This window comes from Periplaneta americana, chromosome 6 (genome assembly GCF_040183065.1).
Source record: "Periplaneta americana isolate PAMFEO1 chromosome 6, P.americana_PAMFEO1_priV1, whole genome shotgun sequence".
Taxonomy (NCBI): domain Eukaryota; kingdom Metazoa; phylum Arthropoda; class Insecta; order Blattodea; family Blattidae; genus Periplaneta; species Periplaneta americana.
Window position 1 is genome coordinate 58,263,999 of NC_091122.1, and position 26,993 is coordinate 58,290,991.

Below are 26,993 nucleotides of genomic sequence, written 5' to 3' on the forward strand. Positions count from 1 at the left end.
CACATATGAAATAATTTTAATAATTTCTCTTAAAACACTCAAAAATTATGCTACAGTCACTTTAGTATATATAATAAGTCCGTGGAAAACATAACCAGTTTAAAGTTTTTATGGTTAAATTCCTACGTCATTCTGGTGGCTTGTTGATATATGTGTATTTTATTCTTTGTAATTCACGTACTACGTGTATTTTATTATGAACACACAAAGTCTAATTTTTTTAACTTTTTGGCTTTTTAATTGGAGGAAGATGGACTTAAAATTCTTCTCATGGTAATGATATATGAAAATAGATGTTATCTTAACCAAATTATTTATATTTTATTGGTAACTGCCATATTGTCACATAAGATAGTTTCTCGAAGTTCTATCATATAAAATGTAACTTGAAAGTCTGGAGATTCCTAGATATTGTATTAAAATTGAATCTTCATAAAATAGTGATTCATATACAACACTTCATTTCAAATTCACTTTTTTAGACATGTATTTAAAATAATATAAAACTCTACATCAAAATATAAAATTCAAGTGATAAGACGGAACTTGAAACATGAATTCATTCCTCTTCAGTCATATTCAGCAGGTGTTATCGCTCTTCACCCTGCAGGGCAAAATATTAAAATATAGTAACCACTCCAGAAATGTGTTATAAAAATTAACCTATTTGCATGCACTGTTTACTTCAATTATACTGAACTTTACCAACATACCTGTATGTACTACACCGACAAAGGAAAACAGGATATCATGAATGCACAGCAGGAACTTTTGTCCCTTCAATAAGCTGCCTGCGGACTGGCTGAAATAATAAAAGTAGTGTAATTACAATTAAGTCAATTTGTAGATGCATTTATACATACAGTAATATTAAAAAAACTGCATCACATTCATTTTTATCGATTTTACTGGTTATGCATAATAGTCAATTTCAAGCTCAAACTCATTTCACATATTAAGACACTAATTCAAGAAAGTGTCTAAATGGAAGAAACATTAGGTAATGAAGTATTGTCCTGTTTTTTTTTTAATTCACAGCTTGAAATAAAAGAAGCAACACACTGTGTTTATACACGAGTCCTACAGTTCCAAAACGTGTCTTAAGCCTAGTTCACACTTTTCAAGTAACTTCAATTCAAGTCACGTGATTTCAAGTAACCTGAATTCAAGTCTCAGTTCAGACATATTCAAGTTATTTTGTTTTCAAGTAGGATAAAATGGCATCGATGGATGTTGTGCAGTTAGGAAGTTCTGTAGTAGCAAACCTCCATGCCAGGGAAATGATAAATATATTGAAGTATGGGTTGTTCAGTATGGGTTAGGAATTAGCTTAGTAAGAGAAATACACAACCATTGACCATTACAAATAGAATAAGTGAAATCTTCAAGCAGATTTGATAATTCTTATCGCAAATGTAATAAAACATTAGCAAGTCTGATTTACCATAATTGAAAATGATCATCTTGAAGCTGTTAGAGTTCCCAAAAAAAAAATCTATCAACCACACTGAACCGTGCCAGTTTCGGCGATAAATGTCATCCCTTCAAGCAACGCTCTTTTTTTCTTAATCTCTTTTCTTCCTCACTTCTTCTCTATCTACAGTTTAATGGTTTTTATTATTGCCTTTCATAGGCTATCTCGTGTGTTCACGTTAAAATCTCTGCTGTTCAGTTCTACAATGAACTCTTCCTTCCTTGGCAGCTTCCTTTGCATTTTTATTACGAAACTTTTCTGTTTCTATAATCCGCAGGCCTTCGTGAATTTTATACAACTTCAGAAACTCAAATACTTGGTCATTATTTCACTTACTACTGTTCCCTATAATTGTTAAATTCCCAGTAGAACAGAAAAACAATCAGCTGTTAATTTAATGCTCTTAAAACAGTTGTTAATTTGAATTCCCCCGCTTTTCTCCTTGAATTCAAGTTATCAAGTGACGTTCACACTTTTCAAGTACCCTTTCACGTCAAGTAAAAAGTAGAAAGGGATCCAACTTCGCTTGAAACGTGAATTCAAGCCGTTAATTGATTTCAAGTCAACTTGAAATACAGTTCACACTTTTCAAGTTCGTCTTTCAAGTGACTTGAATTCAAGTTACTTGAAAAGTGTGAACGAGGCTTTATCCCGAAAAATCGAAAATTCAGATAAGTACAATACTACAGTGTTCCGCAACCGGTGTGCCTCCACAAGATGAAAGGTGTGACATGAACTTTTACCTATTATTGTAAGAAATTAGTAAAATTATTGAAAATTAAATTTAAATTCCTCTCTGCTGACACAATCAGCCGCCTAGTTAGTGACATCCAAGACATTATGAAGAGAAAATAAAGAGCAGTAAGAAGTTCTTATTTCAGATCAATGAGTCCATCGATATTAGCAGTCACACACAACTTCTTTCCTACATTCGGTATATTGATGGGGATGTAACTGCAATTTTTTTTTTGCAAAGAATGCTCAAGCAAGCAACCAGTGAAGAAATAGTTCGTAGATCTAATGAATATGTGGTCCGTAATGAATTAACATGGGAGGATTGCATTAGTGTTTGTACAGACGGAGCTGCTTCTATGACAGGCCGAGTGAAGAATTCGTGGCTAAAGTACGTGAAGTAAATCCTAACATACGAAGCGACCATTGTCTCATTCATTGCAAAGCCATTGTTGCCCAGTCTTGCCATTTCCTCTGAAAATTGTGATGGACGAAGTAATAAAAGTCGTGAACTTCGTCAAATCCCAGCCCCAAAATACGTGGCTTTTACGTTTTGTGTCGGGAAATGGGATCAGAGCATCTACTACACTCCTGCTACATACAGAAGTACGATGGTTACTATGAGGTGAAGTGTTAGCGCGAATGTTTGAACTTAAAGAGGAGGTTCTGCATTTTTTACTATTCAAGGGCATGAGTACACGGATTTATGTATTTACAGATGATGAATGGATATCTAAGTTGGTGTATATTTTCAATATTTTCGTACATTTTAATGAGCTTAACAGAAAAATGCAAGATAGGAACGAAAATATTCTGACTGATATGGACAAGATTCAAGAATTTGTGAATAAGCTGAATTTGTGGATATGTATTATTGAAAATGGGTCGTTTGAGATGTTCCTAATTGTATGGCTCCTTGCTGATGGTAATAAATTGTTGGACTTAATTAAAGAACATTTAGTAATCTTGCAGCAGAAGTTCAAGATTTCGACTGAATTCGTGATCCATTCATTGTGGATTCAAAACATCTTCCAAATAATATACTCGTACAAGAGGAACTGGCAGATTTAAAAGCAGACAGAACATTGAAATTAAAACTTCTCGAAGTGCCTTTGGAAAAATTTCGGTTGCCAATAAGGAGTGAATACCTGGCTATTTCTCCGAGATGGCAGTTAATATGTTATTGTATGTGTGAACTGGGCTTCTCCATGTTAACTGAAATTAAAACATCAAAGAGGGAGAGACTCAAATCCATCGATGAAGAAATGTCAATGATTCTGATATGTATCAGCCCAAGTATGAGTAAAGTTATTTACTTTGCTAATAATAGAAATGTGTATTTTCTACAGTGAACTAAAGTTCATAAATAGTCAATAAATGCAAGAGTTGATTTCTATTTTATAATAATGATAATGAATACCTAGTCATTGTGGTATACCTGGAAACGAGAAACTCGATAATATTGCAAAACAGGCAACATATTTGCAACCATGAACTGTTCAAGTAATATCTCTATCCAGTGCTTTTGCTTCAGTAAAGTCTCATTTTTTTAAACCTATGGATCAACAATTGGCTCTCTTCTGACAAAAGAAAAATGTTACAGTCTGTACAAAAGAAACCAAATGACCTGGAAATGTACAATTGCCCAGACATATTCAAACATTTTTATCAAGAGTCAGAACAAGTCACATTGTCACACAATTGTATCTACACTGATTTCACCTTTCTGATAATCCTACTTGTCTGTGGTGTAATAAACATGATGAAGATCTGGAACACATTCTTCTATACTGTCAATCCATAAACCACAAAAGAAGTAAATTAAAATCATCAGTATCAGTTGCAGAAGACACAGCCCTGCAGTATATATTGACTACACCCCACCTCTGGCTATTAGCAACAGCATTTATAATGAACACCGATCAAAATAGCCTCTTTTCTCGTGAAAACAACAACTGAATAGACTACAGTGGACTTTAAGTTGTCAGCAAACAGCTGGATACATAAAGATTGATTGAATAATGATAATGACAATAATAATAAATTTGATTACATTACTTAATTATATTAAGAGAGTCACATCATAGGTTTTTGAGGGGATTAACATTTTGGTATGCCATGTTGAGTCGAGCCCCTTCTAGGGTCTGCCGTGATTAGAAAAAAGTTGCAGAACACTGCACTCTGTGATCACAAAATGTTCCAAAAAAAAAAAAAATTTCCTCCCAATCAATTTAATAGGAGAAATATGGTTGATGTTCCAAAATGTTCTTATTCTCTGAAAATGTGTTCCATAACTTGCCTACTCCATACTTCATAGGGCGTATTTTTCATATTGAGCCTCAAGTTATTCACAAAGGGAACATCATTAAAGAAGCAAAATTAAATGATGTTAACAACCTTCTAACAAAACATTTCGGTGATGGATGGAAAAATCAGGCGGATTATCTTTCTACATGAACATCCTGAATACAAATCGTGCTGATGAAGCCCAGAATGTTGAATCAGATGTTGCCTGTTGTAGTGAACCAGACTCTGAATCAGTTTATTGTGCTTAAGAACATTGGAAAACTTTTTCATTATCAGAGTATTTTGAATATTTTTAGTAAGCTGTCAGTTTTTTTTACTAATCATTGACTTTTAAACTACTTCATTAAAAATGTATAACTTTTGACTTGAAGTCTTGTAATACAAAATTAAATTACATTGAAGATTTTTGTGTTTTTCCAAATCCTGCCTTATTCAACTATGTTGTTTGCAAAACTTGCCTTCACCAATTTGAACATTTAAATAAAAACTCACCGAACAAAGTAACCTAATGAACTTCTATTCCTGATCTCTATACTATAAAATATTTATTTTAAAGGGTGAAACAATTCTTACTTTAAGAAAAAAGAACTGGGAAAAATTACTTTCTTGATTTGTTAAAAATATCAAAAATGTATAAGACACATTTTGAAAATATAGCCATGGATGAATATATAACAGGATGCAAAACTTACTGAGTTTCCCATAACACTTGCTAGAGGCGCTAATGTAGAAACTCATCTTGCTGCCATCTGTTGGATGGTGAGAACTTAGTCTCTATTTACACTAGCTTAATGTCGTTCGACTTATAGCGCGGGCGCATGCACAGTACGGATTTCGTTCCTTCCCTTTCGACATCTGCTGGGTAGAAGCTGTTTCTATTTCTGTGCGACATTTCCGTAGGTGGGCCAGCCGAATTCACGCGACAGGACCCGAACATGGTTCGGAAAAGCAGTAGCAGACAACTTTTAATCAGCTGTTTCTCTGTTTCCTCGCGCTTCGTAGCATCATGTCAGAGTGGAACAAAAACCAAGTAATGAAATTAATCGAGCTTTACGAGCAATGTCCATGCTTATATGACATCAGAAGTAAGGACTATCACAATAGGACTCTGAGGGAAAATGCACTGAAGTTTATTTGTAAAAATTTGGAGTCTGTTCGTCCCAATACTATTCCCTCCGACATCAAAACAAAAATAAAGAACATCAGCAGTCAATATGCAAGAAAAAAATTAAACTTTCAATTCATTTTAATACAATAAATATATATTGGACAATTTGTTGCAGTTTGAAATCTTTACTGAGAACATGGAATAACCCTTTCTCCTGCCTTCTGGATATCCATTTCCTTTCCCAGTCTCTCTTTGTGGTTTTTTTTTGCTTCTCATTAGTGCAAGCTAACAAAACACTTGAAGCTGCAGAAGCTTAAACAGCTGCTTTTATATTGTTCTAATCCATTCTGTTCATTTAAAAGGCTCACTATATCACTCATATGTTGCTCGAGCTCAACAACTAGCTTCGAGTAGCAGACGAGAAATCTGCCAAGAGGGAACGGTGATACCACATTTATCTGACAGAAAGCGCTTGATATAGGATGTTGCTCGACAACTTGCGTCGACTTGTGGACAAGAAATCTGCCAAGTGTAAATGGTGATGCTACATATAGCCAACAGAAAGCACTTGATGTTGCGCGACAAATAGCAAGTGTAAATAAGGGACTTATTACATATAGCAGCGCACCAAGTAGCGAAAACAAAAACTAATTACTCCATGCATTTAGCAGCACACCTGGTGACGAAAATGTTAAACCATGCAGAAAATATTCCTTCCCTCCCACCCTCAACCATATTCTCAACTAACCCAATTTAAAATAAAACATTTACATGTTTATTTCTCACACAATTTTCCACTGAAAATTCTTACTGGAGCCAACAGGAAGATAAAAGAGACGATCTATTTTACACTACTCAATTAAAATATAACCAGACAGAGACAGAAAATAAAGCAAAAGGTTAGATAATTGGGATTGTATTCTTTGGGTATTTAGTACACAGCGCAATGGAAAAGTTTGCAAAAACTACTTAGATAATTCAATTTATTATATTACTATTACTTTACAATATATTCAACAACACTATTTTTACAACATCCATAAACATCACTGTTTAACATACACTGCTTATACACACACCACATATCACTTTATGTCCACTCATTAGCAAGTTTCTGGCTGCCATCTTGTCTTCTCAAGCATTGTCTGTTCGTTTCGAACGAACAAATAGAGAATTCTGGGTAATTTACCCAACACGTAATTCTAACGTTCACCACCCACGACGTCGGATGCTGATCATCTTATTTGAGCCCCCTTCCGTCAGATGGTGCTGACCACAGTTTCACATCCTATTGTATATTCATCCATGCTATAGTACTCACATATTAGAAACATTAATATTTTCTTAACATTACCACCAGACTTAGCCCCAAATATTTTCCTAAGAACCTTATTCTCAAACACCCTTAACCTCTGTTCCTCTCTCAAAGTGAGAGTCCAAGTTTCACAACCATAAAGAACTACTGGTAATATAACTGCTTTATAAATTCTTTAAGATTTTTTGACAGCAGACTAGATGACAAAAGCTTCTCAACTGAATAATAACAGGCATTTCCCACATTTATACTGCATTTAATTTCCTCCCGAGTGTCATTTATATTTGTTACTGTTACTCCGAGATATCTGAATTTTTCCACCTCTTCGAAGGATAAATCTCCAAAAACATTGCATTAAGTTTCAAAATAAATAAAACCATAATCAAGCCATGCAATATATTCATGCAAATATCTAAGTTTATTTGCAGCTGTACTTGTCGAAAATGAAACTCTGAAATTCTTGTGAAGCAAAATACCAGCACGAAAAATCAAACATTACCAATCCAATTTTCCGATTTAAGGGTCGAGAAGAGGGGTGAGAAAGTTTTTCACATGAAGTTACTCGTGCCAGTTTAGACTTCGAAGCTGCTGGACTGATGGTATCGAGCTTCCTTTTCAACTTGTAGACTGAGGAAGATTTGTGCACAGTAGAGCCATTCGAAAGTGAAGGACAATTATCACATTTTTTCTGCAAGAAATATCATATAAAAATTTTATAATGGTTTACATTGGAAACAAAACAGTACTCCATAACATATAATACTGTCTACACAGAAGTATTTAATTGTAATGCTTACAGAATTTAGGTGCGTGCAAGACAGAGCCTGGTTGGTAGTTGGTAGCCTGACCGGTTAACTAGTAGGAAGGAAGACCCAGCGAATAGGGATTATAAAGAATGGACACTGAGCGAATTTTCCTGTGTTTTGTTTCTCCGTGCGCCAGCGGCTAGTTCCACTTTCAAGCGCTAGAGGTAGTGTAATCGAGCATATGCTAAGATAACAATTGAGAATAGAATTAAGGCACAGGATCCAAACCGCCTACCTTATTGCATAATCCAGTAACGCTTTGCTTCAAATAAATTCAAGTTAACAGCTTTTCCTTATTTCTCAGTGACAAACTAGTTGTAATAATAATATTTTATATTTCAGATATCATAAATTATATTATAAAATAATATAATACATTATAAAATTAAGTATCGAATTCGTTTAATATTTGTATAATAATATAATATAGGTATATGGTTTTACTTCTCGTAAGAGTTTTGTTTTTCCATTTTCAGCGCTATCAAATCATTACATTTTAATTGTTGTTGGGGTCAACGTCTGAACTCTCATTATAAAGGAACTCTAGAGTCTAGACATTACAGTTAATGAAGGATTTATTATTTTATGGATCCAATTTATTTTATTTGAGTACATAATGTACCTAGATGTATTAATTATATGTGTTATATTTCCACTGTATCGACTGCTAGCTGGTGTGATGTCAGCGCCAACTCTAGGGAGAAAGCAGAATCTGACGCTCTAGCTGGCTTGAAGGTCATTGAAATCGGTCCGGCTACAATAAAGGTACCGACACGAAGTGTCCATTCTTTATAATCCCTATTTGTTGGAAGACCCTTTTGCAGCCATACATCATAAATGCAAACTTATGCTTTGAACATATTTCTCTAATTCTATTCTATTATTATATATTATATATTCTATACAGTAAGGTAAGGTAAAGGTATCCCCGTAACATGCCATGAAGGCATTTGGGGGGCATGGAGGTAGAGCTCCATGCTTTCCATGACCTCGGCACAAGAATGAGGTGGTGTGGTCAGCACCACGCTCTGACCGCCTTTTACCCACGGGAAAGACCCGGTACTCAATTTTATAGGAGGCTGAGTGAACCTCGGGGCCGTTCTGAAAGTTTGGCAAAGATGGCAACGAGAAAAAATCCTGTCATCACCTGGGATCGAACCCCGGACCTTCCAGTCCGTAGCCAGCTGCTCTACCAACTGAGCTACCCGGCATTCTATACAGTAGAACTCCGATTATCTGTCTCCTTATTAACCGAATGGCAGATTATCCAACTGTCTTTCTCTCACTTCTTTTTTTTTTCTTTTCTTTCTTTTTTTTTTTTTTTTTTTTTTTTTTTTTTTTTTTTTTTTGCTACAGAAATATATAAAGTACTGCACATTATATTAGCACGTTATTTTTTTCTAAAGAGAGATCTTACAAAACTTTGTCCTTACATAGTATGGCCTACTGTTTGTGTTGTACTATATAAGTTCTATATAAAATGTCTTCAGGGTATCAAAAGAAATCATGTTATTCTAAATATAAAAGAGTGCAAATAACTGAGTGGTTGGGGGAACATTAAACTGTGGTTCATCTCAGAATACGAGATTGGAGTCACAACTGTGTGCAATTTAATAAAATTCAAGAATAAATTGTACAAACTATGTAAATCTGCAACATGAGACCGCCACTATCCCTATCTTTCCACAGACAGCCAATATAAGGAGTTCCCTTGCCACCAGAACCAGTTGTTAACTACGAGACTTACATTAGTGAACTTCTGATCCACCACTTAGCGTGTTTAATACAAGATCATTGAGGAAATTGCGAAAGTGTAAACTGTTGTTGTTGTTGTCTAGTGCCTTGTATCTGGCAATGAAGCCATTAGCAGTCGTGCTTTCCAATACTTTTGAACTGTAGTTTCTTCTGATCTTAATGCTTCACAGGTCTTCAAGTGGTCTTCATTCATTTCTGCTGGATCGTTACACAGGACACATATGGGTGAAGCTGAGATACCTATTCTGTAGAGATGAGTTGCTAGACAGTCATGATTTGTCAATAGTCCGAAAGTGTAAACTTTATTCACTAAATTTAAGAAAATAGTTTATGGTATGGATTATCCGATTTTTTTGATTAACCGTTTAGCCTACCCCCTTCATTACCACGGATAATAGAGGTTTTACTGTACAGTAGCGTGCAAATTAATCCAAACAACGTAATTACTTATGCAAAAACACTCAAACGGGATAAAAAAAGGATGTAAGACATACCTCAGTAATCTATGTGCCCTCCCTTGTTCCTAATAACAGCTCTGAGACGATTTGGCATGGATTCCACTAATTTCCCACAAATATTCTTCATTTCTTCATTGCGAAACCATACACCAATGAGGGCAGAAATCATCTTCTCCTTTGTAGAACAATCCAATTTTTTGCATTCTTCTTTTGCAAATTGACCATAAGTTCTCAATGGGGTTGATGTCGGGTGAGTTGCCTGGCCAGGGGAGTACCTGAATATTCTTCTTGTTGAAGAATTCTGTAGTTTTTCGAGGCGTATGGCATGGTCCCAGGTCTTGTTGGAACACACCTCTGCCATCCGGAAATGATTTTTGCAGCTGGGGTACGATTCTGGTTTCCAATAAGTGAATATATTTGTCAGAATTCATCATTCCCTTGATAGGTATTAATGCTACAGGCCCTTCATGTGTAAAACAACCCCAAAACATTACTTTAGGGGGGTATTTGGGTGCTTGTTGGAGATGAGCTGTTGTTACTTTTTCGGATCCTTTCCGTACGTAAGAAACACAGTGGCCGTGGACCTCGAAATGAGACTCATCGGAAAAAAGTACATTCTTCCAGTCATTCACTGTCCAGTGTTGATGTAATTTTGCCCACATTAAGCGTTTTTTGCACATAACAGGGGTTAGCAGTTCCTTCTTAATAGGCTTACGAGCCCTTCGTCCAGCTTCCAAAAGCCTATGCCGCACTGTTGTGACGTGAATATTCGCCTCAGTGGTAGCCATTAACTCGCAGGTTAAGTCGACAGCAGTTAGTCTAGGATTTAATTTACTTTTCCTGACAATTAAACGATCATCTGCAGGTGAAGTCTTCCTTTTCCGGCCACAGTTTCCTTTTTTCTGGGGTGTGATGGATCCAGTCTCCCTGTATCATTTTATGATCGAATTAACAGTAGCCAAACCGATGTGACATTCTGGAGCAATTTGCCTCTGTGTCATAGAAGAATGCTCTGCTAATGTTATAATTTTAGACCGTTTTCTTGGAGTTGTATCCATTTGTGAAGACGACAGAATGTACACAGGATTGCAGTATTAAGTCTTCAACACAACTGAAATGCTTATAAGTACAAAACGACAGGCAAAATGTCACATATTATAAAAAAAATACTGACAGACCTTCAACAATGGAATTACACGTACTACAGATGTCAATTAAAGCGGTATGAGCAGCTGTGAGGCCAACAATGACAGAAAATGTAAAAATATGTCGTGTTTGGATTAATTTGCACGCTACTGTATAAGCTCCACCTGGAAATACATCACATATTCATTTGTATGAAGTCTCGCCCAACTCATTGAATATTACACGACTACTCTGAAGTAGCTAATATGTATTATTACTATTTAATACGAGAAAAATTCGTACCGGCACCGGGAATCGAACCCAGGACCTCTCAGCTCTGCACGCTGAGCGCTCTTTCCAACTGAGCTATGCCGGGACATGATCAATGGCGCCGGCCGAACCCCTCTCGTAATGCATAGCCTTACTACCTGCATTTGAGACAATTCACGTCATATATGCAGGAGCGCATATTTAAGTGACGGTGCCGGTACGAATTTTTCTCGTATTAAATAGTAATAATACATATTGGCTACTTCAGAGTAGTCGTGTAATATTCAATGAGGTGGGCGAGACCTCATACAAATGAATATGTGATGTATTAACTGTTAGCAGTTTTCATAAACTGATGTTGAATATGGCCACAAAGTCATTTAAATATGCGCTCCTGCATATATGACGTGAATCGTCTCAAATACAGGTAGTAAGGCCGTAAAAAGCATTACGAGAGGGGTTCAGCCGGCACCGTGGATCGTGTCCCGGCATAGCTCAGTTGGAAAGAGCGCTCAGCACGCAGAGCTGAGAGGTCCTGAGTTCGATTCCTGGTGCCGGTACGAATTTTTCTCGTATTAAATAGTAACTCCACCTGGAAAATTGCGAAGCTTTGCCTGCTCATCTCAACATTACAGAAAAATACTGGACCGCAAGACAGCTGATGGCTTCATTTGCCATGATACCAAAGCATTGGCTACCATCCAACCATATCAGCAAACATACACAGTCAGAAACTTTGTGTCACTATTTGCTGGAGGATATGAGAGTATATGCATTTTGACGCAAGAAAGTTTACGACATTTTGTAATCCATATACAATAATCCATATGACACTAAGTTAGGTACGCAAAATCCAAGTATGTTTCAAGAAGAAAGAGAAAGAAACAGGAAAAAGAGACATCTTGTAATGGAGTGTAACAAGAATTTTCATTATAATATGAAGAACGTATGCCTTAATATGGATATGATTGGTCTTTCAAAACTGTTGTACTGTAACCTTCCTCAATACAATAGGTAAATGTATCTTCTTTACACACCATAATGGCACATGGGAAGCATGAAGGTGGAGCTCTATGCTTTCAAGACCTCAGTGCTACAATGAAATAGTATGACTGGCACCACCAACTACCTTTTACCCTCAGGAAAGACCTGATAGTTAGCTTTATAGGAAACTGAGTAGACCCTGCCTGAGAAAAATCCTGTCATCACTCAGGATTAACCCAAGACCTTCCAGTCCATACCCAGTTGCTGTACCAACTGAGCGCACACAATAAATTTATATGTATATATAAAAAATAATTAAATCTTCTAGACATTTCATAAAAATTTGTGTAAACATACCTTACAACTTTTAAGTGACTTTTGATTTTCTTTATGTTGTTCTTTTTGATGTGCGACCATATCAGAAAACCGTTCACCGTATATTAAAAATGGTCTTCCATTCTCGTTTTCAAACATTCGTGTCTGCTTGATTACCTGTTCTTCAAGCTGCGGCAACTCCTAGAACAATAAATAATTAGAAGCTATTTAAAATCTATAGTGGCTAACGAAAACCTCCATCAACTGATATAATACGGCAATAATAATAATAATAATAATAATAATAATAATAATAATAATAACTTCGAAAAACGTATTATTTGTCTTTCACGTGTTAAATTTTATATTATCTTGTTAACATGTTTCAGCCTGCTATTGGCCATCTTCAGAACTGATTGCTGCTGGTCTTGGCGCTTTTTGTTTTACTTCCTGTCCGGGTGTGTTTGTGTAGTGTAATGTGAAGTCAAAGACTGTGTGTGTTCTGAAATTGAGTTGTGTGTTGAGAATTTCATTTGGATGTGTTTCTGTGTGTCTGTATATTTCGTATTGTTCTAGTGTGTTTAGTTTCTGGCTTTTTTGTTGGATGTGTAGAATTTCCAGCAACAACCAGTTCAATAATAATAATAATAATAATAATAATAATAATAATAATAATAATAATAATAATAATAATGATCATAATGTTGATGATTATAATAATAATAATAATGATCATAATGATGATTATGATGATGATGATAATAATAATAATAATCCTTTGAAGGGCCCAGACTGACCAGCCGGCTGCTGGCCTCACGTTTACACGCTGAAGCAGAGGTAGAAAAAAAACTATGGTTTATTTAATGACGCTCACAACTGGAGAGGTTATATCAGTGTTGCTGGTGTGCCGGAACTTTTCCCCGCAGGAGTTCTTTTACATGCCAGTAAATCTACTGACATGAGCCTGTCGCATTTAAACACACTTAAATGTCATCAACCTCGGCCGGGATCAAACCCACAACTTCAAGCATAGAAGGCCAGCGCTATACCAACTACGCTACCGAGGGCGATGCAGAGGTGCATGATCATCCAACCAAAATGAAGATTAACGTGTGGTTAGCACAATGATCCCCCCAGCCATTATAGTTAGTTTTCGCAACCGGATTTTGCTACCTATCGTAGTTCAAGTGCATCATGATGTTGGGTGGCTGTAATTTCATGAGAAAATTTCTTCCCCTATGAGGACTCGAACCAGCACGAATTCCATAATGTGGGTCCTAGGCAGGATGCCTTAGACCACGACGTCACAGGCGCGGAATGTATAATATATTAAAAATCATCCCAATCAGCCAATTTTCAGAGTGATTAAGTACTCGTGAAAGACCTGGTATAATAAATAGGAAACACACTGAGAAGTTTGTAACAATATCACAGGAATGTGTATTAATTTGCTCCAGTTTTAATACAGCTAGCTTTGAAGACACAAATTGCGTTCTATTTGATTACCAAAAAAGTTTACCTTCTGAGCTGCCTTTCTGTCTCGCTCTTCTTGTAGTAACTGTGCACCTCTATTTTGGAATCTATCGGGATTCGACACTTGTTTATCTGCATTTACTATGCGTTTCCACATATCCTGATGTTTTTTAATAAGAAGATATAAGGACCTATAATGAAACATACAGAATATAATTATTTATAATTTTACACTATTGATAATATTTATAACACAAAAGTAAAATGTTGTTGTTGCTTTCTAATGCCAGGCGTTTGACAATAAAGTCATTTGATCTCTTGCACTCCAATATTTTTCAAAGATATTATCATATAATTATTACAACATAACATCAACTAAGTTTTATCAACAATAATCTCACTAGAGGTTTTGATTTAGCTAGGCTATTATACTTTTACTATGTCATACTACGTTTGACCAATAGAACGGTATGAAAGGACGTCTTTCAACCAATCATGGCTGCTTATAGCACAATTTTATCACTTCCCTAGCATTTGTTTATTTTTATTTCTTCTGACGATGGCAAATAATTGCCGAAAACGTTAATCTAATTCAATAAATGTGACAAAGTTAATAATTAAGACTATACATTACTTGATAAGCAAGAAGACGGGCCCATTTAACCTATATTCACCACCTTTTCAATATGAAAATTCCCTAGCATTTGTTTCTTTGTTTGCCAACATTCCAAATTCTTTATGGTATTATAAAACATGCTTTGCGATCGTCATTTGTTTCCCGCATAGATATAGTCGACTGAAAATGGCAGCTCTGTTCAAATGTTTGAAGGTAACATTAGTGAAATAGAATTTTAGTTAAGTCAATCAGTATCTATTTTATTACCCCTCTACCATTTGTTTCTTTGTTTGCCAACATTTCAAACTGCAAATTCTTTATGATACTATAAAACATGCCTTGTGATCGTCATTTGTTCACCGCATAGACAGTCAACTGAAAATGACGGCTCCGTTCAAATGTTTTGATGAAGCTAACATTAGTGAAATAGAATTTTAGTAAGCCAATTAATATTTTATTGTATTAGAGTATTTTATTTCTTCTAATCGTGTAATAGTCAATTAAATCCCACTGGAGTTTTGATTTTTTCTAGATAAATCAAAATCTCTAGTGAGATTACTGTTGAGAAAATCAAAACTCGAGTGGGATTTAATTGACTATTAAACAATTAGAACAGGCCTGCAGAACCTGTAAGAAGGGAAAATGCGATGTCAGCCTCACTCCTCTTCTATTGGGATGATCGACTTCTACATAGAGTTGTTGACATTCTTTGCATGTGGAAGGTCTATCAGTGGCAGCACTGTAATTTTCAAAAAGGAATGTAATAAAGTTATTGTATTTACAATGCGTTATATAGTTTCAAGGTTTATGATTATGCTAGATTTTCTGTCGGTAGTTTCTTGGAGATTTCTTTGCACCTAGACTGCTTTAGAATTTTCAAAACTCTTCTCCTCTTATTACCTACGAAAAACATAAATTTGTAGCATTTAAGTAATGAAGCTTGAAAGTTAATATAAATGTCACTATTCATTTCAGTAAAAGATGAACGAGTGATGTCCTTAATTTAACAGTATATAAATAAATATTCAATATACAAGAGATAAGTTTCTTAGTAAATCCTGAAAAGACAAAGTATATGACGTCTTGCGACCACAATATTGTACGAAACAGAAATATAGAAATTGCAAATTTTTTCTTTGAAGAGGTGGGAAAATTCAAATATCTTGGAGGAATAGTAACAAAATTTGTACAAATGATACTTGGGAGAAAATTAAATGAAGAATAAATATGGGAAATGTGTGTTACTATTCGGTTGAAAAGCTTCTGTCATACAATCTGCTCTCAAAAAATCTGAAAGTTAGAATTTATAAAACAGTTATATTATCGGTTGTTCTGTATGGTTGTGAAACTTAAACTCTCACTTTGAGAGAGGAACAGAGTTTATGGGCATTTGAGAATAAGGTGCTTAGGAAAATATTTGTATCTGAAAGGGATGAAGTTACAGGAGAGTGGAGAAAGTTACACAGTGCAAAATTGCATGCATTGTATTCTTCACCTGACATAATTAGGAACTCTAAATCCAGACGTTTGAGATGGGCAGGGCATGTAGCACGTATGGGCGAATCCAGAAATGCATATAGAGTGTTAGTTGGGAGACCGGAGAGAAAAATACCTTTGGGGAGCCGAGACGTAGATGGGAGGATAACATTAAAATGGATTTGAGAGAGGTGGGATATGATGATAGAGACTGGATTACTCTTGCTCAGGATAGGGACCAATGGCGAGCTTATGTGAGGGTGGCAATGAATCTCCGAGTTTCTTAAAAGCCATTTGTAAGTAAGTACTCAATATACAGTTCGTAATAGTGAACTTACCCGAAAGTTTGTCTATTCCATAATTCTTAATATGGGCTTTATTAAAATGTCGTTTAATATTGAAATGACGAGTTAGAAATAAATTGGATGAGACATAGTAAACAAACAATTCTTTCGTCTTCTTTAACAACAAAATAATCATATTCCGATTTCCTTTGAAAGTAGTATTTCTTCACAGGTTTAGATTTCCAGTTCTCTTCAAACTACAGTACACATATTGTGTACCTGTTGCTGCAAGGATGAATGTTGATATAGCTGAGCACAACTAGAATCCTATGACCACACTTGGTAGAAAAGGTGGGTGGTGAGTAGAAGGGTATGAAGGCAGTCACTTTGAGGAGCTACAGTTCTGCAGGTCTGGATTAGAAGAAAGTATACAAAGATATAATACAATAAAATATTAATTGACTTACTAAAATTCTATTTTACTAATGTTGCCTTCACCAAAATGTTTGAACGGAGCCACCATTTTCAGTTGACTATCTATGCAGGAAACAAATGACGATCGATGAAAGCATGTTTTATATTTTTTTTAGTAGGTTATTTTACGACACTTTATCAACATCTAAGGTTATTTAGCGTCTGAATGAGATGAAGGTGATAATGCCAGTGAAATGAGTCCGGGTTCCAATACCGAAAGTTACCAGCATTTGCTCATATTGGGTTGAGGGAAAACTCCAGAAAAAAACCTCAACCAGGTAACTTGACCCGACCGGGAATCGAACCCGGGCCACCTGGTTTCGCAGTCAGACGTGGTGACTGTTACTCCACAGGTGTAGACGCATGTTTTATAATACCGTAAAGAATTTGCAGTTTGAAATGTTGGTAAACAAAGAAACAAATGCTAGAGAAGTGATAAAATTGTGCGATAAACAGCCATGATAGGTTGAAAGACTCCTTTTGTACAGTTTTATTGGTCAAAAGTAATATGACGTAGTAAAAGTGTAACAGTCAATATAATATATTTCTTCACTCTTACTCATCTCTGGCATATCTCCTCTTCAGTCTCTCCAATTCATTTATATGGCATTCGTACAAGAGTTCTGAATATTCTGCTGATCTGTAATCTTCAAATTGTTTTTTCTCCTCTTCACAGAGAAAACATTTCTCCCACCAAATTTCAATTTCGGCTCGTAGCTTTTGTATCTTATGCTTCAATACGCTATATTTTCTATCTGCTATTTTCTTTTCCCAGAAACACTGCAACAAACAACTGCATTAAAATTTCTCAACAAAAGGACATACATAAAAGAAAGGAAATCATAGTAATAAAAAATGCATATAATTCCCGTTTTTCCAGCATACATTTAATATTTCAGGCGCACTTCCGAACAGGGGTAGTGGCATTTCCTCCAAGGTTAGAGTCCAGTTTAGGTGTGTGTGTGTGTATTAATCGAAAATTAGGGGCTAGAAAATATTGAAAATAGGGCGCATGTTTATATGATTTTTTTCCAATTAATACACACACGCCTAAACTGGGCTCTAACCTTAGAGGAAATGCTGCTGTCCCTGCTCGGAAGCACGCCCAATATTTCTTTCAGAAGTTTATTCTAATGCTCATTCTAGGATTTTTAACCTACCAATAGGACACACAGTGGGACTCCTGTCATGAGTCACGTCATAACAGATCACAGGCTATTTAGAAATATACAGCATAACACATTGGCAACAGACTAACATTTCAACTTCAGCTGTGGAATTTAAACTCAAGATCATGACATCCATGCCATGTCCAAATTGTGCTCTAATCATTGTGTACGCCAGTGATTGCCAAAAGCTGCCCCTGCCTCTACTCAAGCGTAATGATGACATCAACCCCCCACCCTCTTCCTACTCCCTTCATTTCTTCAGAAGTAAGCAGACAGGTATCAGCAGCGGACGTACAGTGCACTTGTAATAGGCCTACTGTAAGTGTGTCGATACTGTGTTTCGAAATGTCTTTTTTTCAAACATTTCGGTACAAAAGATGAAAAAATACACTGATATCCTAGACATAGTAATTACAGAGTTTAAAGATAGACGAATTGGGGATTTCAAACACATAGAAACTGATTTTTCCCTCTTTGCAAACCCTTTCACAATGGACTTACTGAATGTAAGACCCGATTTTCAACTTGAAGTTGCCGGTCTTCAAAATGATACTTTTATAAAGAGTAAGTGTAAGGATTTAGCAAATACTCTATAACAATAATACTGGAAAGCTTGTCTGTTTAGCATTGCAAGCAGCGGCGAAAAGTGACTGTGCTGCTATCTAGCGGCTTGGATTGTTTACACACTTCTTGCGGTATGCTAGGTTACGTGAGGAGAAGTGTTCATTTGATGTCAATAAGAGATGCAAATCAATAGTTTTATTTAGAGTCACAAGGTTCACAACATTTTAAATTAATAAGAAGTTACAAAGTTATTGGAGTAGAAATGAAATGGAACAACTCTCGTATTTTCAAATGTAATAATGATTAAGTTGTGCATGACTTTAGAAACTTTTGTTCCTTGGCTAATGATTATCCATTTTATTTTTTATGTAACAATTTACTAGCACATTGAAATATTTATCAGTGAAGATACTGGCACAGTCGCTGCTTTAGGGATAAAGCCTGTATCTTGTATTTTATCTTTTACATCTAGCAGATGTGATTTTAAGATTTCTGCAGGCATTGTATCTTTTGGTAGAAAATAAGTTATACGTAGTTTGCTTTAAAATTTTGCACATGCCTCGAATAATGAAAACCAGTGCTTGGTTTGCAAATGGTATTTCTGAAATTTTTACGTCAGTTGAAGTCTGTTGATTATGGCTATCTATACCTAATTCAATGAATCCCTCAAAGTGTCTGCTTTAGCATTATAATTTATGTTTTTCTTCAAAGACATTTCATCTTAAACAATAATAGTTACAACCTTTTCATTCAATGGTGCAATATCAGATTTTATTTTTAATAACTAATTGTAGAATGGTGCGATTTATACCGGGACTATATCAAATTCATGAAGTCAATTTTTGAGAGATCTAACTGTTGGTAAACATAATTTTCTTCTTAGATATCTTCCGTCTTGAGGTGAACATTAATGGAATGTTGCAGCAAAAGTTTATTGTAACTGGAATATCGTTTCCCCATTTCCTTCCTTTTAAGCACACTTGTGACTAATAAATACATCATCTTGAACAATTTTAATTAATTGGCATTTGGACTTGCTGTGTTTAGAGCTGTCATCTCCGGTTGAGCCAGTTTTTATCTTTTAGGATTTCTTGCATCGTAAAAAATGATCTTAATTTAGTGAAATATTAATAATGCCTTTAAAATATAGGAGTAGGCAAATTATTTGTCCGAATAACTACCTGAATCACATATTATGAAAAACATGAGTCCACCTTCTTCACAAAAACAACAATTCACATTTTTATGTTATGCATCCCAAGACACACTATTTGGATAAAAAAGGAAAGACTTTCAATTTTTATACGGAGAAACTAGGCTATAAAGAAAGTGTGTTTTATATGAACAATGTAAAGTAGATTTATGCAATTTAGTAACTGTTTCAGTTAACATAGAGAATATGTCATTGCTATCTAATTACACGATGGAGGAGTATGGTCTGTCGTTTCTGTCTAATATCAGAAATCCCGCAGCTTCCTCGATGCAAAATCTAATATGTTTATTTGGGACCTTCGCGATTCTTTCATTGTGCTTTTATTTTGACTCATATTTTCGGAAAAAAGGAGCTGTTAAATTCAGTGAAGGAATAACTATTATATTCAGTCTGTTATTAAAACCAGAGTATTAAAAATTAAGTCCTACGACTGATTTAAAACTTCAGTATACTTTTCCAATTTATTACACTCTATTTTTACTTTCCCCTATTCTTTCGAATGATGGTTATTGACGTCCGATAATCAAAAGTAATCCGAATATATTTTGTGATTTTTGTACATTAATATATTCTATCACTCTAATTTTAAACGTTTGTCTAGAACTGTTGACAGCGTTTTTAGTTAGTGCTCACATTTTGCTTATGATATCGTTTGTGTTTTGTTTTTTTAAAGAAGTTTAGATAAGGATGCAAATAGCGATAGCTGACGCACCCTATTAAACCTCATTAACTAAAGTCTGTCTGCGTTTGTTTACCTATATGGGCATGGCACACCTAGAAGACAAAAGCAAATAACTAGTGCCGGTAGTAGAAGCAGTAATAATAATAATAATAATAATAATAATAATAATAATAATAATAATAATAATGATAATAATCATCATCATCATCATCGTCATCATCACCATCATCTTGTAACAGAAAAGTAATATTCTACTGATGTTTACATGACTACTCCCAATCTCTATCTTTTGGAAATCTGAAGAAAGTTCTAGCATATTTTGCTAGGCATAGTTTTTACAAAACATAGTACAAACATTTCTACATTTAACTGACATTGTGTAGGCTACAACTATGAGAATAATCCTTAGGACATCATGCGTTTTTTGAAGAATAAAGCTCATATCACAGTTCAACACGCTAATCGTCACATCATCCTCGCTGCCTACAATCCCTGCCGCTAGATAGCACTGGCGAGTCATTCGCCACTTTTACCGTGAACTTTCCGGTATTATCATTGTAGAGTATTTGGATTTAGTTGGTTTTGATACTTATAAAAATATCGATCTGGCAAACTTCTCATGTCTCAGAAAAGTCGCTGTGAGAACTGAAGCTATGTTTGGTTCCACATACATATGTGGACAATTATTTTCTAAAATGAACACTATAAAGTCGTGTAAAAAATCTCGCTTAACAGATGGGAGTCTTCATGCACAAATTACGGTGGTTGCTTACGATGAAACTTCTGATTTCAAACGTCTGCTGGTGTAGAGTACGTGTTTTCTGTCATGGCGAATAAGAAAATATATTTTGTTTTGATAATTATACAATAATGATGAACAGGAGGAAAAAAAGTTAACATGGATTACATGTAGGCCTATGTAACTAATAAGTAGAAAATTATTTGTTTTTGTTTTTCGATCACAGTCCGTCTTTGCACTGCATTACCTGAAGCGATACCCATTCCACTCAACTCTCTGCGACAGTGGTGTGCGGGTTGCACTTCTAATACGTCATCATTTCATAGTGTTTGGCAACCACTGGTGTACGCTATGGATGGTTGAAGATACCTACCCTTTTATCAATTTTAAGTGCTTCTTTGACGACAGAAATTATCCTTTTATTTTAATAAATTATTTAAGAACACTGTAACAACTGACAAATTATATAGCACCAGTGGAATTTGTTGTAGCGAGATTCCCCCCGCCCCCTCTAATGGAGAAGGGTCCAAAAGCTTGGATCATAACCTGAGGCTTATTGTGCTAAGCTGATTTCCTTAGAAAGGAACGATTGTTGAAGTCCGCAGGACTGCATTCCTGTGAATATCATGATTCACTGTTTGGTGCCTACTATCGATTCTGTTACACAACATACAGGCCCGACAGAATCCGCTTGGACAAACAAGAATGCCTCTCTGTCCCCCTGAGAATCCTGCAGCCTCCTTAAGGTACAATCACACGTCGCTACTTTTGCAGCGCTGCAGTACAAAAAACTGCGCAACTCTCGTACTGCGACGTGTGAACAACGGTGCAACCCAAAAAGTAGCGGCTGCCGAACCTGCTGCCCACTATTTTTCCATACTGCGCGCAACTTAAAAGTAGTGACGTGTGAACAGGGTTCTCAGGGTTGCAGCCGCAGCATTTTTGATATTGGTTTTGTTGAAACTTTTGCTGCGGTTGCAACCAGTGTTACCACCCAAATGTGCCAATGATACTTTTATTGCTTGGATATATTTTAATGTTAAATGTGATGAAAATAAATTATTTGTAACAGTTATTAAATACACAACACAGTCTGAGCATAATTGCTGACGATATAATTCATTTTTTAAATTTTCCGTAGCGTAGTTCCAAACAGGAGGGTTGCCAACATTGATTACGTGAATATACTGTTGGTTATCATTTAAGTATATAGGCGTTTTTAAAAGCTTTATAGTAAAAATAATGTCAATTTCTGAATACTAGATACGACAGAAAAGCAAATAATAGATAAGGAAGCTTTCGCATGAGTTTCTTAATAATGCGAACATAACCACAAAATGTATATTGAGAAGTCAATACGGAGATGGAAACCTGCAGCATGACTGCGGCTGCAAAAGTAGCGCCTTGTGTGAACAGACTCGCAACCTCCAGTTGCAACTTTTGCAGCACTCGGGTTGCACAGCACGAAAAGTAGCGTGCAGCACGCTACTTTTGGCTTACATGTGAACACGACACGCAACTTTTGCAGCTGCAGTATAAAAGTAGCACTGTAAAAGTAGCGACGTGTGACTGTACCTTTAGATTGATGTGAACAATATTTAATTCATGGTACTACAACTTGCTATATCCTATATTGACCTGAAGGTTGCGTCCTTGTATATATCGTGATTTCCTATTTGGTGTCATTGATTCAGCTACATATCACCAGGACCGAAGGAGTTCACTACAAGAGCCCCTCTGACCCCCTGGGATTTCTGCAGCTTCCTCAGATATTGTATCTGTATGCAAATCATGGTACTACCACAGTATAATATATACAGTCACGAAGCTTGGAATGAATTTTTGCATTTCTCGCGATAGTTGCTAACTGCTTGGAGCGCTGTGAGTACTAGGAACAATAGACTGTGCCACTGCCATCGTAATCTAATACAGGCCGTAAGGCAGACCATGTGACTCGCTTAACCCGATCACAAAGGGCAGTGTTTCAACCGTATAAATTAGTTGGAATGCATAAACAGTAACATTTATTTCTCTAAAATACAGTGTAATTGCACTAATAAAATTTAAAAAAAAATTATGAGACACTTCAGACATAATTCACTTGCGAGTTAGAGTGTAATATTATATTTGGTGTGAAAATTACGTTGTTCGTATGTGTAATACCTGCCTTTATTTCGATTAAATATTGCGAAATTCTTGTACATTCATTTATGCACGATTCAATAATTTTCAGTTGCACCGCACGGATGTTTACTGTACCACTTACCCTTTCTGTCTAATTTTAGTGGTCTCCAATGCCTTGCCATTACACAAGGAAATTATAGGTTATGTTTACTATATTTAACTTATATTCCTATATTCGCAATTATACATTATAATTAAACATAATGTCATGTATGATACCCCGCACATTCAATTTGTCTGTATTTTAATACTACAATTGAGTACTGAATTATTGTATTTATCTACTACCTAAGAGACGAAGTAGGGCCTAACACAATCGTACGTACACTAATTTCGTAGGAGTGGTATGGTAAATTTTCTGTCTACAATTAAGGAAGGTAGATGTGCTAAATTAAAATCACAATACAAATTCTTTTTTATTAAACTTCAAAATAGCTTCAATTCTAAATGTAAAATGTTGATGCGAACAGATTATGTTAACGTGTAAAATTCTCTTCACATTAAAATAAGTTAACACAGTTTTGTAATTATTTCTGCAACATATGCAACAAGAAGTAAATGGAACTTATGGACACATTACACTAAATAAAACTTAGCAAAGATACGCAATAAAGTTATATAATATTTCATTGAAATAGAATACCCGAACATAGCCTACATTACGGCCTGATCTAGATCAAAAAGGCATTAACTGTGCCAAATTTCGCATTGTTGTGAAAAGTTGTGTAAACTGTGAAATGTAAAAACTGTAAATGGCTAAAATACAATAATTTGAATAATAATATGGGACAAGGAGACGTTTGTAGCACTATAAATTGTACGAGAACTACAAAAACTATATAAAGATCCAAGTATTGTCACTGATATAAAAATTAGACGGCTGGAGTGGCTGGTCCACATTATCAGAATGGACAATAATAATATTCCTAAAAGATTACTAGATGCCACGCAAAGTGGTAAAAGAGGAGTAGGAAGACCTAAACTACGATGGTTGGATGATGTTCAGGATGATCTAGTTAAAGCAGGAATTAAGAGATGGAGACGGAGAGCCCTAGAGAGGGAAGATTGGGCGGCAATTCTTAAGGAGGTCAAGGCTAAACTAAAAGGGCTGTATGACCACAGATGATGATGATGATGATGATAAATTGTAAGAAGAAGAGGTCAGAGTTATCCTTCTCCCGATAGATCCAGGAAGGTGAGTTTATAAAATATAATATATACTTTATGAAAATAATATATAAACCTTATGTATTTCATATTTCAATAGTGGAAGGAAGGTGTTTACTTTTTCGAAAGAACACAATATCGAAAATACAATATATTTTATCGTCTGCTAGGGAAAGGGTCTGTGATGAGGCGATAGTAGCGATCCTGGTGGTTAGCAACTATCTATGGATGCATATTTAGCAAGAATTGAGCTTCGTGACTGTATATACTAGATTGTGGTACTACATCCTTGGTCAATCTGAAACTATTGAAATACAGATGAAGATGAAATTAATTAAGACAAAATGAGTCCGAGGGCCAACACCGAAACTTATCCAGCAATTCTACTTCAATTGTAGGAGAAAACTTCGGAACTAACGACAACCAGGACGTAATGTGTCCCAGCCGAAATTAAGCCAGCCCACTCGTTTCATGGTCAGACATGCTAACAGTTGTTCCACATAGATGAACTGTTAGCAAGATATTATTTAGTGACACGAGTTCGAGGGTAGGATATAGGATTACCTGACATTTGCCTTATAGTTGAGGAAAACCTCGGAAAAAACCCCAACCAGGTAATCAGCCCAAGAGGGATTATGACTCATGCCCGAATGTAGCCTTGCACAGTGCCTTTCGCTGTTGCTGTCGGCCGCAGTGCTGGGAGCTCAGTTATCAACAGTTGCTATCGCTGGCAATAACCAAGCTCCCAGGTTATTCTTTGAGATATTTCAAACAAAAAAGTTAAATGCAATTTTGCTCGATTTTTTTTTTCTTTTCATGAAAAAAATTGTTTTATATGAAACATTTCATAGGAAGTTTCGGGGAAGTCACTGATTTAATTCCAAATAGGCCTATGCTCAGTAAATTTAAGAGTGCAGTGTATTATGATAATTAATGATTGAAAGAATTTTAGTTTTGTCCATCAATTGTGGAGAAATTTCATCCGAATAAATGTAACTTTTCGTTCTGCAAAGGAATTTTAAAATGTTACATTTTTTTTTTATCAAATAGATAAATTTCAGATCACGGATACCTTCCTTTCCCTCTTACTCCAAAATTTCAACCTTGTGCACACAAAATAAATTATTGGCGCTGAAAAGTGTCTTTTAGTAAGCATAATGATGAGCATTCGACAAATACAGACAAATCTGCTATTTTTAGTATTTTAAGATAATTGTTATCAGTGAGGTATTCGTATACTGAAATATTCCCAATACTTAATATGTGCTGCGTGTTTAACCTATCTGTAAAGTTATTCCGGTACACCGTTATTCCATTTCTCACTTTCATTTGATTATGAAATAATGCAACGCAAATAAAACATTAATCTCGTGTGTGATGTGGAAGGATATCGAAATTTCAAAGTTATCCCCAAGAGACTAACTTGGTGAAGAACCATCAATTGCCTACCACCAGCTCGTCATTAATCGCATCAATCTCCTTAGTTCTTTCCTCTTGGGTTAGCTCTTCTTCATTCCAGTAGGAATACAGTTCCTTCAATGCCCTCTCTGCAACTGTTGAAATATCTTCAATTGTCCGAATCCTGAAAAATGAAAAATGTTGTAATCCTCTTTAAACAACGCTATGTATGTATGTATATATATATATATATATATATATATATATTGAAGACATAAATAAATGGCAAGGTAATAAAATACGGTAAATTGTATGAAATTGTAGGAGATTAATAACAGGACTCTGTCAACAAAAGAGACTTGTGAACACCTGTAATGTTTAATATAGGATCCTGTTGGAAGGTACACACACAAAGTAGATGGCATCAAAAGCAATAACAGTAGACCCATAAATCAAATGAAAATTAAAATGCATGAATATTTACCATCATTGCAGTTGGAAACAAAAATTTATACGGTATAACATGAACCTCTTCAACAAGTTGCCACTTTTGCTACAGTCTACCAACACTAAGGAAACCAATTAAATTCCAACCAATATTTTTTATCTGAAACTACTGAATATAGACTACACCACCTAAATCTACTATATACAATTGGATTACATACTAATAATTATGTTTACTCAATTACAAACATCGAAGCTTACCACGGTCGTGACATTGTATTGTTGTATTTTATCCGGAAAGCGTTGAATGGACTAGGTAACTTATATGCATCTACTTCAATATATAATTTAAAATACCAATAAATTAGTAATAAACGAAGACATTAAAATTCAAATTTATCCATCACAAGTAGCTTGAGCATAAACAAAATAACGGGCAAGATGTTCATTGGCTAAGT

General features: G+C 35.4%; 1 protein-coding gene and 1 non-coding gene across 3 annotated transcripts; both read right to left on the minus strand.

Annotated features, from left to right (window-relative positions):
* LOC138701346 (protein regulator of cytokinesis 1-like) lies at positions 1-26,993 on the minus strand. Of its 2 annotated transcripts, none has more exons than XM_069828132.1 (8): positions 26,797-26,993; positions 26,140-26,272; positions 17,532-17,752; positions 14,169-14,313; positions 12,692-12,850; positions 7,436-7,624; positions 714-798; positions 1-604 (listed from the first exon to the last, which is right to left on the minus strand). In XM_069828132.1, exons 1-8 carry the CDS (start codon positions 26,808-26,810, stop codon positions 600-602), a joined length of 951 nt encoding a protein of 316 aa, XP_069684233.1. In that variant the 5' UTR covers positions 26,811-26,993; the 3' UTR covers positions 1-599. The 2 variants fall into 2 exon arrangements, with proteins under 2 accessions (XP_069684233.1, XP_069684235.1); XM_069828134.1 differs by having other exon boundaries at positions 714-802; positions 26,797-26,992.
* TRNAC-GCA (transfer RNA cysteine (anticodon GCA)) lies at positions 11,381-11,456 on the minus strand. Its single transcript has one exon. It is a non-coding gene; the product is annotated as a tRNA-Cys (tRNA).

Coding starts and splice junctions, on each gene's coding strand:
- LOC138701346 (XM_069828132.1), bottom strand. Junction 17,753..26,139: donor CGATTAATGACGAGCTGGTG/GTAGGCAATTGA, acceptor TGTTTGTTGCAG/TGTTTCTGGGAAAAGAAAAT. Junction 14,314..17,531: donor AGGAGATATGCCAGAGATGA/GTAAGAGTGAAG, acceptor GTTTCATTATAG/GTCCTTATATCTTCTTATTA.